General features: G+C 43.3%; 1 protein-coding gene across 2 annotated transcripts in view; it reads right to left on the bottom strand.

The window, feature by feature from the left end:
• Positions 1-1,855: 1,855 nt before the first annotated feature.
• The window catches only part of si:dkey-32e23.4 (dynamin-1-like protein), a 22,964-nt gene continuing 7,638 nt past the window's right edge, over positions 1,856-17,181 (bottom strand). Inside the window, exons 8-19 of one of the 2 annotated variants that reach the window (XM_060881489.1) lie at positions 16,940-17,026; positions 16,653-16,815; positions 15,977-16,097; positions 14,237-14,575; positions 13,160-13,280; positions 12,098-12,253; positions 10,674-10,763; positions 10,373-10,471; positions 8,973-9,086; positions 8,704-8,813; positions 8,187-8,346; positions 1,856-7,135 (exon numbers count right to left, since the gene is read on the bottom strand). In XM_060881489.1, coding sequence (XP_060737472.1) covers positions 7,079-7,135; positions 8,187-8,346; positions 8,704-8,813; positions 8,973-9,086; positions 10,373-10,471; positions 10,674-10,763; positions 12,098-12,253; positions 13,160-13,280; positions 14,237-14,575; positions 15,977-16,097; positions 16,653-16,815; positions 16,940-17,026 — 1,617 coding nt within the window. In that variant the 3' untranslated portion in view covers positions 1,856-7,078. The remainder of the gene's footprint in view (positions 7,136-8,186; positions 8,347-8,703; positions 8,814-8,972; positions 9,087-10,372; positions 10,472-10,673; positions 10,764-12,097; positions 12,254-13,159; positions 13,281-14,236; positions 14,576-15,976; positions 16,098-16,652; positions 16,816-16,939; positions 17,027-17,181) is intronic. The other variant, XM_060881490.1, reaches the window with a different exon arrangement.

Below are 17,181 nucleotides of genomic sequence, written 5' to 3'. Positions count from 1 at the left end.
TCATCTCAAGACCGTTCTCTTGCAACTTGCTCCTGGCAGCTATCTCTGGACACCATTCGACCTCTGCAACTGAACCAGAATTTGTTTCTAACCTTCCAACCTTCTTGCATCACCTACGGCTTCTACGAAGACATACACAGACCAGCTCTAGCTCTTCTAGTCTAGTGCTGCGTAGTTGGTCCAACCATCTCTAGGGTACAAGGAAGGCATGCGTCAGATTTCTTCTCTGTTCTGGAGGCCAGGTGGTGGAATAAACACCCTCTAAACAGCAACGTCTAACGACTTACCTCTTTTTGAAGTACATAAATTAGTATGTCTTGCCTTGTGTCGTGTTGTCTTGTGTGTTCTTCACACACTATTACCTCCCCAGCAGGGTATTTAGACTGATTGTACCAGGCATCCAGTATTAGGATGTGTTTATTGATAGAAACTCCGGTTAAGGCTGTCTGCCAAATGCCGTAAATGTAAACGTGAGCTTTTGGCATTTCCTCAACCAGTTTCAAAGGAGCTCTTCTAATTTGTGGAAACTTTGTGCGTCTTGCACAAATATTCAACCCACCTCGAAATTTCACCCGGTGTTCCAACCTGGAAAGTGATGAAGGTGCAGACTTTTATCGGTGGTGTAAGTTTTCACCCCATGCTTTGTAGAACGGGATCCAGATCCATTCAAAATTCAATCTGGGATCTTTGGAATTCTGAAATCTGAATTCATCTTGCATGTGATTTCAACTCCACGTCGGAAAAGTTAACTCTTTTTACCAATAAACGGAGCTTGCTCCTGTCCAGTTGTGTGCATATTGGTGGTTAACAGTGGTGGTTAATATGAAGCTCAAATGAAAGTAGACTCTCAAGGCTTTAAGAATTTGTGAAGGAAATATTCATAGAAGTTTTAAAAAACTCCCCAAACATACGTCTTTCTCTTCAAAGTAAATCCTGACATCAAACCCGGTTCTGTTCTCTGAGACGTCCCGAGTTCTTCTTCATAAACATCTAAAATCGAAGGTGTTTATCTTCAACTACTAAAATTCTGTGTAAGGTTAGCAACACACGTCTCACGCTGGAAGCCAACAGAGTCCTGACTCACTTTAGATCAGACTCGTGACAAGAAAATAATTCATTTGTTTAAACCGATTGAAAATGTTCCATAAGTTGATTTCCATTCCACAGGCAGAACGGCTTGTTCGTCGTTCATCCGTCTACATTAAATGTCTTCTTTTTCCTAGTCAGGATCGTGTTGGACACAGAGTTTATTCTAAAAACGTAGGACATGAGATAGAGACGGGGGGCACGGTGGCTTAGTGGTTAGCACGTTCGCCTCACACCTCCAGGGTCGGGGTTCGATTCCCGCCTCCACCTTGTGTGTGTGGAGTTTGCATGTTCTCCCCGTGCCTCGGGGGTTTCCTCCGGGTACTCCGGTTTCCTCCCCGGTCCAAAGACATGCATGGTAGGTTGATTGGCATCTCTGGAAAATTGTCCGTAGTGTGTGATTGCGTGAGTGAACGAGAGTGTGTGTGTGTGTGTGTGTGCCCTGTGATGGGTTGGCACTCCGTCCAGGGTGTATCCTGCCTTGATGCCCCATGACGCCTGAGATAGGCACAGGCTCCCCGTGACCCGAGGTAGTTCGGATAAGCGGTAGAAGATGAATGAATGAATGAGATAGAGACAGTTTAGACTCGCAGATAAAACCAAAGAACCTGGAAGGATGGAAGGCCACATGGACTTGATGCAGGAGAACGTGTAAAAATCTGTAACCCGAACTCAGGCTTGAGCCCTGAGACTGTCAGACCCCAAAAATCCACCAGGTACACGGCATTTCTTCCTTTGCTTTTGTATGAGAATGAGGAGAGACAGACAGTAACCTCGTATTCGGTTTTAATGACATACAAACAGACATCGGTACACAAGCATGTATGACAAATCATAATGGCAGGCAAGAGCTCACGGATGATATGTTTCTTAGAATTATTTTTAAAAATCACACACACACACACACACACACACACACACCTTCATCCATACAAAAACATTACGTCGAGTTGCATCATCGGAAAAGGAATTTCAGCTCCCAGCTGTTGCTAAAACAAATACATATCTACAAAAGATGATGAAGAACCAGGAAGAGCTGCAGATAGGACGCAGAGAGAGAGAGAGAAAGAGAGAGAGAGCGGAGACGTGGAGAAGTGGCAGTTACGCTGCTCGCCGTGTTAAGCGATAAGCTCATCAGTGCTGAGTTCGCTCCAGAGGTGATTAAAATTCACCAACTCGACACCTCTTTCCCATCCATCACACTCCAGCACTTCAACAAGGTCGTGCCGGCCTCTCGACATTCCGAGTGCGAATAAAATAGAGTTTATCCTCTGAAGTTTGAGGAAGAGCGAGGGTTCACGGAACGCGAGCTCTCTCTGGATTTCCAGGGAATAGAGTTGACTCTTTGTCTTGCTTACGTTTCAATTTCACAGATCGATAGATTTTACGCTGACCTTCGCACAACGTGGATTTCTGCGAGTGGCTTTCGGCAGCTTGGAGCTGTGCGGCATCTACGAGTGAATATAAATTCGTCTCGAGATGCATCGGCTGTACTACCGACAGAAGCAGACAGCGCACGGCGTTTGCGAGTTTTATTGTACAACAGCCTTCGGGGTGCGAGACTATTCTCAAGTCGACAAAACTAAACCTCATGCAGGACGGAAAAGCTTATAGAGACAAGACATGATACACAACACCACCGGTTTATTAAACCATCATGCTCATGGCCCCTGCTCATATATATATGTATGTACACAGATATTTTCAATTTAAAAAATAAAAATAATAAATTTCACCCCTACATAAACAGCGATACACAAAAAGCAAGACAATGTTACGTCAAATGCCTCGCGATTAACGGCAAGAGCCGCGTTTTGAGCCAAACCTAGAAAAACACAAGACCAAAAATAAAAACTGACGAGTCATATGGATTCAGGATTGACGATTCACTTAAAAAACTAAGATTAGGCGTAGATTTTTCGCCTAAAATCTACATTCATGGTGCGGTAGCAGCACCGGAGCAGTGGATTCAACAAAATATTAAACACAAACCCGTCAGAAACACCTCAAGACCTTCAAAATGGAGTCTCCGCCTTTGGAGCTGCTTTAAAAAAAATATCGTTTGCAAAAATATCCATATACCAATGAACAGGGCTTTAGGCTACTTTCATAAAATGCGTTTGTCAAAAGTTCTCAACCAGAAGACCATGTTTTATTTATATCTACTAATATTTATGTTTGTTTACTGGCGATGCGGCTGCAAGGCAGGTTTTTTTTCCCCCCCAGAAAAGTGATTTGTATCCTAAGATGGTGGTCGAACAAGTTTGTCTTCTTCGGGAAAGTATCTTTATAGGATTTATTTTAAGACATGCTGAATTGGAAATATTTTGTTTCTAAAATTCCAATGTAACTCAAACTAACAAGTTTTACCCCAGTATGTGATGTAACATCACTCTTTATGCGGCTGTGACCGAATACAGTCAAGTCACACAAGCAGCTCAAATTCACATTATTCCTGATAATAATTCAGTTCCTTCAGTTTTACTAGCGCAATTTTATCGCAGATTTGGGCAAAAGTCTGTCATGGGGTTTATCTGTGCCTTTGTGTCTGATATTTTTTTATTTCAGGCCCAGACAGCATGGGCAAAAATGGGGGAAGTCTAGCTAAGTGATTACAGTGTTGGAGTAGTGATCAGAAGGTTGCTAGTTCGAACCCCAGGTCCACCAAGCTGCCACTGCTGGGTCCCTGAGCAGGGCACGTAACCCTCAGTTGTCAGCTATATAATTTAGATAAACGTCAGTCGCTCTGGATAAGAGCATCTGTAGGGATGTGGTAGCTCAGTGTTTAAGGTGTTTGACTACTGATTGGAAGGTCATTGGTTCGAATCCCAGGTCCCCCAAGTTGCTACTGCAGGGCCCCTGAGCAAGGCCCTTAACCCTCAATTGCTCAGGCGTATAAACTGAAATAAAAGAATCTAAGTCACTCTGGATAAGAGTGTCTGCTAAATGTAATGTAAATACTAAAAATGTAAAAAGTGATTTGATGTTTGATGTTTTTACATGTCTGAATATACCAATTTTGATATTTAATTTTAGACAGAATATGTAAAAACTGAAAGGTAGTTATCAGTCCTTTTTATCTCCGTATTAACGATCAGTCCCTCCAGGATTTCATGATCACAGAAATAAACCGCCGATAAAGATGATCGCGAATTTTCAGCAGATTTGGATCGAGACGTGTCATTTGACGGCATCTCGACACACACTCAGCCAAAGCCCTATTCGGTTCACATGTGTGGAAGTGGGAGGAGTTTTAAAAAAGCATCCTCTGCTTGGAATTCTACAATTTCAAGGAATTTAGCAAAAAAAGCACAAAAAACTCAACATAACAACAAAACACAACATAATAAAATGCAAGCTAGGCGGGTCAGACATCTGACACTATCTAGGATTTTGGTCATGTGAGTGCTGGTCCTCAGTTTTCTGGAAAAATAAAAAAAATAAAAAAACTAGCAAAAAATACCACCAGGTGTGAAAGCAACCTTAATGCTGATCGGTCTGATAACGAATGTTTGTTCAACAGCTAAACAAAGACATCACTAACACAAAACCCAAAGGGAATGGGTTCAGTGTGAACTCCGTCCTCACAAACCTGCGTTCAGTCATTAATCATTAACACACATCAAATCTCTGAGCACAGTGGAGTGAATTAGTCAGCTTCACTCAGGCCTCGTATTTAATCACGTCCCTCCGTTCGGACGCGTTTTTTCGGCTGCCTGTTTTAAGTCAACCGCTGTTTTTTTTTAACACATGAAACTTGGTTGCTTTGTTCATTAAGCTCTTTATTTGTTCTTGGTTATAATCTAAAAACAAAATATATAAGGACATTTCTTCAAGTTAAATTACAGCACCAATACTTTTTTCCACAGTAGTCGTCATCACCGCTAAGTCTTACTTCCTTATTCAGTAAATACACAAGGAACCTGGACACAAACTCGAAAAATTCCTTCGCGTCCATATTAATGACACTAAACTATCACGTATACTGCACTTTCAAAATAATAATGCGTTGTAACTAAATATTCTAATTTGCTATTAAAGGATTAATCGTTCTATCCGCGATTACGAGATTTAGCGATCACAAAAAATAAATAAATAAAATAAATTCTATACAGATTTGATGTGTGACATTAGATGATTTTAATATAAAAAAAATATAATAATATATAAAAAAAATATATAAAAATAATTAATAAAATCAATCATATTTTGGCAACAAAAAACAAAAAAAAAACAAACACAAATTGTGGAAATTCTGGATATTTTCCATCTCTATTCGGATCTGCGAGTCATAATCATACCACACACAGATTACTGAACCCATTTCTGTTATGTAACAAAGAAAACGGTGTAATCGCCACACGATATTTTGACCTTCTCTATTTAGCATTAATTGACGGAGTCTCCAGTGTGAGACGGTCGTTTTCGTGTCATGGGAAAGCCTTTAAGTTGGCAGTAGACTGTGGTTTGAATTTGCTGGTGAGAGAAAGATTAGTTTCTAGCTGCTGTAGCATAAGTGAGAACGGTTTGTGAATTGAAATGGATAAAAAACGATGACATGTAGTTTAATAATAAATGAAAAATTGTAATGAGCAAACTGTGGTGCGAGAGGAATAAATTCTGTTTCAGATGCATCCTGATGTGTTTTATTCCTTACTTTCGAAGTCTTTAACTAGAGATTTAAACTCTGATTAAAGGAATGCTCCAGTGTCTCAGGGCCTTTTACACCTGGTCACTTTGTGTGTTGTGTCTGATCCGATAGCTATCTGATTTGTTAAAACTGTTCCATTTACATCAGGCCACATAAATGCGTATCGGCGAATCGGATATCGATCCGATCTTTCTACTCCCGCCCAATATGCAAATATATTTGACCTCATTTCAGGGGGAATTGAAATGGAACACGCTTTGGTGTATGCGGTTTTCAGAATGCAATCAAAAATAAGATGGAAAAACTTATGACGTTTATGCTACAAAAAACAGCATTTACTGTTTGCTGCATTTTCGCTGACGGCAGCAGCGCGTTTTAGGACCCGACGAGACACCTGGGTGAAAGATCACCTGCGAGTGACGTACTTCTGTTTGGGAGGAGTATAGCGCTGACGTATGTGGCTTAAACAACCATATTCATTTACACGTGTCCAGTTTCATCTGAAACGCGTCCCAGACCACCTCCTGAAGTGGTTTGAACCATCGGATTTATATCCGTCTCGAAAACGTTTCAGAGGGCATTTAGACCTGGTCTTTTTACCATCAGATAGCTATCTGATCACAGAAAACACATGAAGTCACCAGGTGTAAAAAGCCCCTTAATCTCATCTGTACCAACAACATGTCTAGTGCATGTTTGACTACCGCAGATGAGTTTTCAGATTTCAGACGTTTCAGTTATTCTTTTATTTTTCCCTGTGCAGAAAAAAAGGTCAATGAATTCAGTAGTAATTGCACCTGGTGCAGTTTTTCAGGTGCAGTAAATTAGCAATAAAATTACATTTCAGTGCTCATAAAAGCGAAAGGAAATAAAAAGCAGGATTAATAGGTGTTCGTCGTGATGTGTTGGTCCACTACGAACCTTTTGAGTGCAGTTGTAGCTGCCATGGTGTTTACTGAGAGCAGGAAAACAATTGAAGTTTGCGTTCGTAATTGTCTTTTGGAGGACGTCAGAAAGCGCCCAAGTGCTTCTCTTAAAGCTCGGTGCATTTAGAGAGTGCCTCTTAATTCAGGGGGAAATAAGTAGGCGTATTGTTGTACTGACCTATAGTAAAGATGAATAAGTTCTCTGGCTCAGTGTCTCTTTTCTTTTTCTTTACTTTTCTTTCACTCACTCACTCACTCACTCACTCACAAATAAAGAACCTGAAAGATTGTGTTGTTATACGTACGTTTGATGCATGTGCTCTGAGAATCGTTTAAATATCTGTCTGACGTGGTAATGAAACATACACACACACGTACATGTAAACACACACACTCGTCGACGTGTCTTTTTTGGCTACCACAGATTTGTTTCTCGGATCTCCGAGATTATGTTGTTAGCCTTCTGGAGAGCCTGAAAAGACAGAAGAAGGGAGAAAGGTGGAAAAAAAGGAGACGTTTAGAATTAAACAAACAAAGCCAGACAAAACAAGCAGAAGAAAAAAAAAAAACACATTCCTTATTTATACACTAAAGTGGAAGCACCTGTATGAATGAATTAATAAATAATTTTTTTCCACACACCAAAGAGTAAAGCGTGTTTGCGTGTGTGTGTGTGTGTGTGTGTGTGTGTGTGTGTCAGCTTTAAAGAAATGTATAAATTCAGTATATGATTCAGTAAATGATTCATTTGAAGTTTAAATGAATCCCTAATGAACGAGACAAAGGACACGGTGAAATGAAAAGCTAACAAAGACATCAAGAGGAAGAAACCTTGTAAATTCGAAAGAAAACCCATCCTCATCTGGGTGACACCAGAGCGCAATTATAAAATTATTTCCCTTCTTATCTCTAGCCGTATTTCTGTGAGCGTTTCCACACGCACAGCTGCTGCTCGCGAGTGTTTTGTGTCTTTCTCTGTCCTGTGTCTTGAGACTGTATGAAAATCTTGGGAGACTCCAGATACACTCGAACCATCTGGCCCATCTGGCACAAACCTTGTCAAAGTCACGGAGATCACTTATTTTCCCCTGCATTCTGACGTCCGATGTGAACGTTAACTAAAGCTCGAGTTGAGTCTCTGTGATTTTATACGCTGCGTTGCTGCCACATGATTGGCTGACTGAACGGCTGCAGAGGACTGTATATCGAGCTGTTTGTGTTCGGTTCTCGGTTCAGACTGGTGAAATACTTCCTGCGTCGAGATCCGGACCGCAGTCTGTTACCGCTAACCCTTGTGATTCTAAAACCGATAAGATTTTCCAGACTACAGTATTAGAAGGACGTCTTTTCTGGTCGTCGCTAATATTTGTATTCGTCGCTCAGGTTCGGAAACATTTTCGCATCCTGACAGCTAGTCTGTATAACCGCCGACTCGCCTCCCTCGGGTTGCTCGTTAACCTATTTGGACCTTGTTTATCTTACACTGATCTACACACACGGGGTTCTCCTGACTACACTCTTACCTCCAGCATGTGGGCGACCTCGGTGCGCTGCTGTGCCGTTTCCTGAGACTCGATGAGTAGCTCCTGCAACAGAGGCTGCTTGTATAGCTGACCCACAAGCTCGCTCTGCAGACGCTCCTTCACAAAGTTCACCAGGAAGTGCATCACCGCTTTGGGCACACTGTGTGTGTGTGTGCGTGTGTGTGTGTGTGAGAGAGTGTGTGAGAGAGAGAGAGAGAGAAACGATGAGGGAAGTGATCCAAGACACTGAATGTACTGAATAAAGATGTAACAGTGACAGGAACTTTAGCTTAGGAGATGCTCATACACGTCTGAGCACGTTTGTTGTACCATCTACGATGCTGACCATCGCCAAAGCTTAAACATCATATTGAGCACAAACTCAGTTTGGTCATAAACTGTATTTTTAAAGTTTCTCTTTCAGGGAAAGAGGAAAGAAAAACAGCCAACGTTGTAGTAGGCGTTAAACTGACAACACGGTAAATGTTTATTAAGTATACAGACTTTGCCCTCTGACCTGTCCTGGATGTTCTTGCGTACGATGAGGAAGTAGCACTTGATGAGGCGCTGGATGACCTCGCAGTCCCTCTGCTCACGTGTGCTCAGCTTTCGAGAGACCGGCACTGCCTGCAGGATCAGAAACATATCTATAAGTCGAGTCCTAACTGTGCGGAAATAAACAAGTCAATGTCAAATTTACAATTCGATACGTCGAGTTGCCATTTTTTAGTAGCAAGGACACTAGAAGGAAATGGATCGAGGTTGTTTTGTTTTGTTTTGTTTTACCGTGTCCAGGAGGTTGACCGCTTTGGCAGGACTTCCAATTCCAGGAGCTGACCCTTTTTCCTCCGACGGCATCTTATCATTCTTCCAACGCTTTCCTCCGTCCAGTGACTCAGTCTGGGAATTAATGCATGGCTTATGGTTATGGCTGAGTTTTTATTTTTATTATATGTTTTTAAATAGACGTGTGTGTGTGTGTGTCCATGTGAGTGTGTGTATGGTTGTTTGTGTGTGTGTCCATGTGAGTGTGTGTATGGTTGTTTGTGCATATGTGTGTATCCATGTGTGTGTGTGTGCATGTGTCCATGTGAGTGTGTGTATGGTTGTTTGTGCATATGTGTGTATCCATGTGTGTGTGTGTGCATGTGTATGTCCGTGTTTGTGTGTGTTCATGTGTGTGTGTCCGTGTGAGTGTGCGTGTGTGTGTTTGTGTCCGTGTGTGTGCATGTGTATGTCCGTGTGAGTTTGTGTGTGTGTTTGTGTGTGTGTGCATGTGTCCATGTGAGTGTGCGTTGGTGTGTGTGTGTCCGTGTGAGTGTGTGTGTCCATGTGAGTGTGTGTATGGCTGTTTGTGTGTGTGTCCATATGTGTGTATCCATGTGAGTGTGTGTGTGTGCATGTGTATGTCCGTGTGAGTGTGCGTTTGTGTGTTCATATGTGTGTGTCCGTGTGAGTGTGTGTCTGTGTGTGTGCGCACGTGTATGTCCGTGTGAGTTTGTGTGTGTGTTTGTGTGTTCATATGTGTGTGTCCATGTGTGTTTGTGTGTGTGCATATATGTCCGTGTGAGTGTGCGTGTTTGTGTGTGTGTGCGCATGTGTGTGTCCATGTGTGTTTGTGTGTGTGCATATATGTCCGTGTGAGTGTGCGTGTGCATGTGTGTGTCCGTGTGAGTGCGTGTGTGCGCGTGTGCGCATGTGTGTGTCCGCGTGAGTGTGGTTGTGTGTCCCTCCGTGTGAGTGAGTGTATCTGCATATGTGAGTGTCCATGTGAGTGTATGTATGATTGTGTGCGTCCGTGCATGTGTTTCTGTGTGAGTGTGTGTATGATTGTGTGCGTGTCCTCATTCCTATGTGTGTCTGTGTGTGTGTGTGTGTGCGCATGTGTGTGTCCATGTGTGTTTGTGTGTGCATACATGTCCGTGTGAGTGTGCGTGTGCATGTGTGTGTCCGTGTGAGTGTGTGTGTGCGCATGTGTGTGTCCGCGTGAGTGTGGTTGTGTGTCCCTCCGTGTGAGTGAGTGTATCTGCATATGTGAGTGTCCATGTGAGTGTATGTATGATTGTGTGCGTCCGTGCATGTGTTTCTGTGTGAGTGTGTGTATGATTGTGTGCGTGTCCTCATTCCTATGTGTGTCTGTGTGTGTGTGTGTGTGTGTGTGTGTGTGTGTGTGTGTGCGCAAGCACCTGTTGGCTGTTGACTGAAGCAGACACTTGTGCGGCATCTGTGAAGTCTGGGTGCTTAGTGTTGATGTACGCAAGTTCTATTGCTACTAGATTATGGACCTGAGACAGAAACAGAAACACACATTTGTCTTACGATCCTTGTGAGGACCTTCCGCTTACATCTCCTTTAATCTTTGTCAGATACTCCACTGCATGTGTGGACGTTTGGTCCCCATCAAGCTATAAAAACATGGCTAAACATACACTCCAGTGTGTGTGTGTGTGTGTGTGTGTGTGTGTGTGTGAGAATCCTGGTCCATACCATTTCGTTGGTTATTGGAAGACGTTTTCGGAGTAAACCAGTTACCACCTCCACTATTGAGTCATGCAGTTTTGGAAAGCGCAAGAGTTCCTGTGAAAACACACACACACACACACACACACACACACACACACACACACACACACACACACACACACACTTTGTAGAATCAACACTACAGATTACGGCTAAATAAGGCTATTATTGAACATATGAGCTCCACTTTTTTCCCCTGATCTATTATGATCCATTACCTGTTATCTGTTAGCTACGCACCTGTATTCTCATTCGAAAATATTTCAAGCTGAATCAGAAAACGGGAAACAGAAGCGTGATCATGTGTAATGAGTGCAAACACAGAAGGGAGGAGGACAAAAAGATAAGGAGGCGATGAGCAGAATTTTAATAAAGTCTATGGCTTCAAGAAAGAGTGCGAAGTGATTAGTTATGTGTGAGAGAGACACGAGTCGTGCACAAAAAATAAAGGACTGACTAATTAGACGCGCTGCGATATCGTGTCCACGGTGTTTGTGTTGTTATTTCCCATCTTCTCGGCTAGGAGTAAAAATGTTTGGTTTAGAGATACGACCCTAATGTAGTACGTGAGAGTTTTAGAGAGGAAAATAAAAGTCTGATGTGACTCTGCTTAATAATTTTACTTCGTAGTTCTGTCTTCTGGGGGTCACGGTGGCTTAGTGGTTAGCACGTTCGCCTCACACCTCCAGGGTTGGGGGTTCGATTCCCGCCTCCACCTTGTGTGTGTGGAGTTTGCATGTTCTCCCCTTGCCTCGGGGGTTTCCTCCGGGTACTCCGGTTTCCTCCCCAGTCCAAAGACATGCATGGTAGGTTGATTGGCATGTCTGGAAAATAGTCCGTAGTGTGTGATAGCGTGTGTGAATGAGAGTGTGTGTGTGTGCCCTGCGATGGGTTGGCACTCCGTCCAGGGTGTATCCTGCCTTGATGCCCGATGACGCCTGAGATAGGCACAGGCTCCCCGTGACCCGAGGTAGTTCGGATAAGCGGTAGAAAATGAGTGAGAGTGAGTGAGTGAGTTCCGTCTTCTTGTGTCCTGAGGATCACCGCCTCACGGAATAGGGTTCAAGGGTAGATGTTAAGATACCACAAAGGACCTGAATGAAAACCGATGGAGATTAGTATTCCCGTTTTATGGGAAAAGAGCATGTTTTAAACATTCGTTGTGTCGTAAACAAGTGACCGCAAATAGACGTGACGAAGCGTCCCTGAGTCGAGTTCCCTTCAAGGTGCAACAAGCAAAAGCCAATTACACGCCTTCAACTCGATTTCAGTGTGAAATTGCACCTGAATCTTCTATAGTGAAGAAAGGAAGATTAATACGATCAAGTCTTTAAGAAGGATAGTGTTTAGGCTACAACATCGTGTGTGTGTGTGTGTGTGTGTGTTACCTGCGTACTGTAAGACGAGCAGTGCTGGATGATCCTCTGCAGTTCCTCATGGACGAGTTCCACGCAGCGCAGACTCGGCTCCTCCAGTCTCTTGATCTGCTTCTTCACTAGCAGCTCAAAGCTCACTTCAGGAACGAACAGCGCTGGCCGAGGACCCTGGAACACAAACGCCGTATTACCCAGAATGCACCAGGCTGGTTCAGACGGTTATGGCTGGTCTTTCTATCATTAAATCCTTTCATTGAAACGAATCATCGTGCAATCACTGGTGTGCGATACAGTAAACAATTAAACATGCGCTAATGTCATTCAGTCAAGCTGAGCTATAGGCAGGATTCAGATTAAAGGTGGGGTCTCCGATATTTGAGAAATGCTTCAGAAAACTGCGTTAGGCCACCAAACAAAACAAAAATCAAAACAAACGTGTAGCCAATGAGCAGAAAGGGGCGTGTCTTGTCAATATGGGCGGAGAGAGTGTTCAGTGCGCATGTGTGCATGTGCGCATATTCACAGATTGGAGTTTCCCGAGTCAATAACTCCTGAGCTAAATGCTGTTACTACACAAAACACGGTTGTAGCTGCGTCTCTACATTACTACGATAGAAAAGAGGTGTTATTTGTGTAGTAACAGCGTTTAGCTCAGGAGTTATTGACTCGGGAAACTCCAATCTGTGAATATGTGACCAACTTCCTGCTCCTTCAGTTCTCTCCAGAGCTGGAAAGCTGATCCTATATTAACACGTCCTACTTCTTACCTTATCGTAAGCCTTTCTTCTCTTTCTTTCTCTGTTTTTATCCTCCATGTCAATGTTAAAACCGCTTTCTGCTAATGTCACACATGCGCACTGAACACTCTCTCCGCCCATATTGACAAGACACGCCCCTTTCTGCTCATTGGCTACACGTTTGTTTTGATTTTTTTTTTAGTTTGTCATCCCGACTCGGTTTTCTGAAGCATTTCTCAAACAACTGAGACCCCACCTTTAATGTCTGAATGACCTTTGTAAAGAACACACAGTTCACCTAAACTGTTCGCCGCTTTCAAAAGGAAACCCGCTTTACCGTGGCATTTCGGATGGCCGTGAGAATGTCCAGCTCGGCGAGTCCTCCCAGCGGGTCGATGGACTGAAGGGTACGGCCGAACGTCTCGTGGAATATATAACAGATCCGAGCACCGCCGCATCTGGAAAAGATGTACCAGAGACAGCCTGAGTGGTCGATTGTGGCAACAGACAGCACTTATGAGCAGTTATACACTTCACACATCAATAGGCTGAGTGGAAATGCACTACAGGCTGGAGTCATATTTCCTTTCCGAGTGGCCGTAACGAGCTCGGTCCTCCAGCTAATTAGCCGCCTGTCATTTTCGCTCGGCTGCACAGAGGAAACGTGTGGCTTTCTGACTCTCAAGTGAAAAAAGAGCGGCTCGTTGGGACGCTCCACTCGTGCTTTAGGGGGAAAATATATCAGCAACATGACTGCAGGTGGCAGATCTTTGAGTTTATTTAACAAGGCTGTTGGAACGGAAGCGATTATTTGCCTCGTGGATGAACAGTAAACTTATTTATAAAAACGTTTGCTGCGTATTAAATTTCATGATTCAGTAGATTACTCTTTACTACAGTACAATGTACGTGAGTCGTTCTTCTTTGTTGTTCATTCATTCATTCATTCATTCATCTTCTACCACTTATCCGAACTACCTCAGGTCACGGGGAGCCTGTGCCTATCTCAGGCGTCACTGGGCATCAAGGCAGGATACACCCTGGACGGAGTGCCAACCCATCGCAGGGCGCACACACACACACTCTCGTTCACTCACACAATCACACACTATGGACAATTTTCCAGAGATGCCAATCAATCTACCATGCATGTCTTTGGACCGGGGGAGGAAACCGGAGTACCCGGAGGAAACCCCGAGGCACGGGGAGAACATGCAAACTCCACACACACAAGGTGGAGGCGGGAATCAAACCCCGACCCTGGAGGTGTGAGGCGAACGTGCTAACCACTAAGCCACCGTGCCCCCCTACTTCTTTGTTGTTGTTTTTTATTTTATTTCCCTGCACGTACTGGTTTGGTTCCCAGATTTGTGATGTATAAAATGTGCACTGCATGTGTGCTGCAGTCACTTACAGCTCGGAGGTCTGGATGTGTCGAGCCGTGCCCTCGATGGTGTTGCAGTAGTCCGTGGCAAACTTGGTGACGATCTGCAGCAGGGTGGCGCTTTGGTCTTCCACGGGTTGCCCGTAGCTGCTCAGCCGGGCCTGGAACTGGGCGCTCAACGTCGTCACGCGTGCCTTCAGCTCGGGCAGGCAGTCGCGGATGTGGTGCATGAGCAGACGGCTCAGCGTGCGTGCCAGGTAGCGTGAGCCGCAGCGGGACGCTAAAGACGGGTAGTGGCGCTGCAGGAACGCCTGCTCGTCACGCCACGCGTCTGCTACGCTTTTCCGAGTGTTCAAGTCGTGCTGGCTCCTGAGAGAGAGAAAAAAAAAGACGACGATGTTTATTTACTTCTTAATGAAAACACTACATGAATGAACCTGAAAATAAAAAAGATTGAATTACAGGTGTGTAAGGAGGTATAGTGTACGTCATGCAAGTATCAGATTACTACCTTTTTTTTTCCCCAAGAAAAAAACTCGATATACTGCCCTCTTGTGGAAAAGGAAGGCTACTAGCAGGCAGGGTGAAGGATTTGGGTCACTTCTGCCTTCAAAAAGCATGAAATGTCCAATTAGATCCCAGTCATTTCAGTCATGTGAACGTTAAAACCACAAAACTGGGTTAGAAATTTATACAAGAGGATATTTATAATCCTATTTTGGGTTTGTTTCGTAAGCACTAATTTGGTCCAAAGCAGACTGGAAAATTCCACCGCACTGGCAGATTAGCAGTTTCTCACCTGCTGGGCAAAAAGGCAAATGTGCCAAATGAAATCATCAATCTGGGGCACAAAGGTGGTCAATTTCACATGTTCTAAATACATTTCTTGTATACAACACAATACAAGATTTGTTTTTTCTCAGTTGATAATAGGTAGTATTTTATGACCATATAAACGGACCATATTTTTTTTGTTTGTTTAAATAAAACCAGATTTAATACCGAGTTATTGATGTGAGTATAATGTTCTATAAGAGCAGCACTGACAGGCTCACAGGATCTCTTCATACCCTAAGGTGTTTGTAATGGGCTTTTTACACCTGGTCACTTCATGTGTTTTCTGTGATCAGATAGCTATCCGATGGTAAAAAGACCAGGTCTAAATGCCCTCTGAAACGTTTTCGAGACGGATATAAATCCGATGGTTCAAACCACTTCAGGAGGTGGTCTGGGACACGTTTCAGATGAAACTGGACAGGTGGAAATGAATATGGTTGTTCAAGCCACATACGTCAGCGCTATACTCCTCCCAAACGGAAGTACGTCACTCGCAGGTGATCTTTCACCCAGGCGTCTCGTCGGGCCTTAAAATGCGCTGCTGCCGCCAGCGAAAACGCAGCAAACAGTAAACGCATGTATTTTGTAGCATAAACGTCGTAACGAGTTTTTTCATCTTATTTTGATTGCGTTCTGAAAACCGCATACACCAAAGCGTGTTCCATTTCAATTACCCCGGAAATGAGGTCAAATATATTTGCATTTTGGGCGGGAGTAGAAAGATCGGATTGATATCCGATTCGCCGAGACGCGTTTATGTGGCCTAATGTAAATGGAAGAGTTTTAACAAATCAGATAGCTATCGGATCAGAGAAAACACATGAAGTGACCAGGTGTAAAAAGGCCCTGAGAACTGTGGCTGATGATAGTTTGGGAGAACAGGCAGTGGTGGTCATTTGTCATAGTGAAAATATGTATTTTTTGTTCCTGGACCTGTTGATCACCCCGATGATGCCGAGCCTGATGGGAATGATGCGGCCAAGCAGAACCTCCAGCGCATCTGTCCCAGCGTCCATCAGATCGAGTTTACTCACAACCAGCAGAGTCCTCCGACCTGAAAACACACACACACACACACACACACACACACACACACACACAAACACACACATACACACATATACACACACATACACACACACAGAGACCCAAAAGTATTCAGATACTAATATCTGTAAAGACAGTGTGGAATAGGACTAATAAAATATCCACAATATGATGATAACGCAGCCTTCTGAGATATCACAGATATATTTTTACAATATTTTTTTAATTAAATTCATAATTAAGTTCACAAATGCGGAACGGTTTGATCTGATGTTCAAATTTTGTACCTAATCGACAAAGCTCACGTACGTAGTAGTGAGCAGAAAGCAGCAGTTTAGTTTGTTTTGTTTAATTAGGTTTTTTTTTTTCTGTTAAGCGATGAATTATATTTTTATTTAAAATTCTGTAGACTTTATAGAATCGATCGGAGCGGTCCGTGAAGTCACGTACGGTAGAACTGCCTCTGAAAATAAAGTGTGTCACTATTGGGTCCAGTCTAGTAGTTTAGAACAAGTTCTACATCCCACAGGACGCACAGGAGGAGACGTAAGAGCTCTCTCACCATCAGGGTCGACCTCTCGGGCCAGTTTTAGCGCGTCCGAAGTGGCCAGGTCCGAGTTTGCCGGAGACACACACAGAATAAGAGAGTTCGGGTTGGAGATGAAGGACAGGATCATCTCCTGAATCTGAGTCTCGATATCTTCGGGCTGGTCACCTACAGGGACCTGGAGGACAGAAGATAAAGAAATGTCTGAAACGGTGAAATCGAGCCTAACGTGTGTTTACCAAAATATATAAATGAAAAGAATCGTGTGTGATGAGAAGAAAAGTTTGTCTGTGTTTATTTACCTTGGTGATTCCAGGCAAGTCGACCAAGGTGAGGTTCAGAACGTTGGGGGAGAATATCTTCAGGTGGATGGGCTCTGAACTGATACCCTACACATCCACAAGATCTTCAAGTCAATTTATTTGTATAGCACTTTCTACAATTCACATCGTCTCAAAGCAACTTTACAGAAGAATAGAAAAAAAAAATAAAAGTTTTAAACTTTAAAAATAAGTTTATATAAAATAACTATATATCTCCAAGA

Source organism: Tachysurus vachellii, chromosome 11, assembly GCF_030014155.1.
Source record: "Tachysurus vachellii isolate PV-2020 chromosome 11, HZAU_Pvac_v1, whole genome shotgun sequence".
Lineage (NCBI taxonomy): Eukaryota > Metazoa > Chordata > Actinopteri > Siluriformes > Bagridae > Tachysurus > Tachysurus vachellii.
This window is presented reverse-complemented; position numbering and strand designations above follow the sequence as displayed.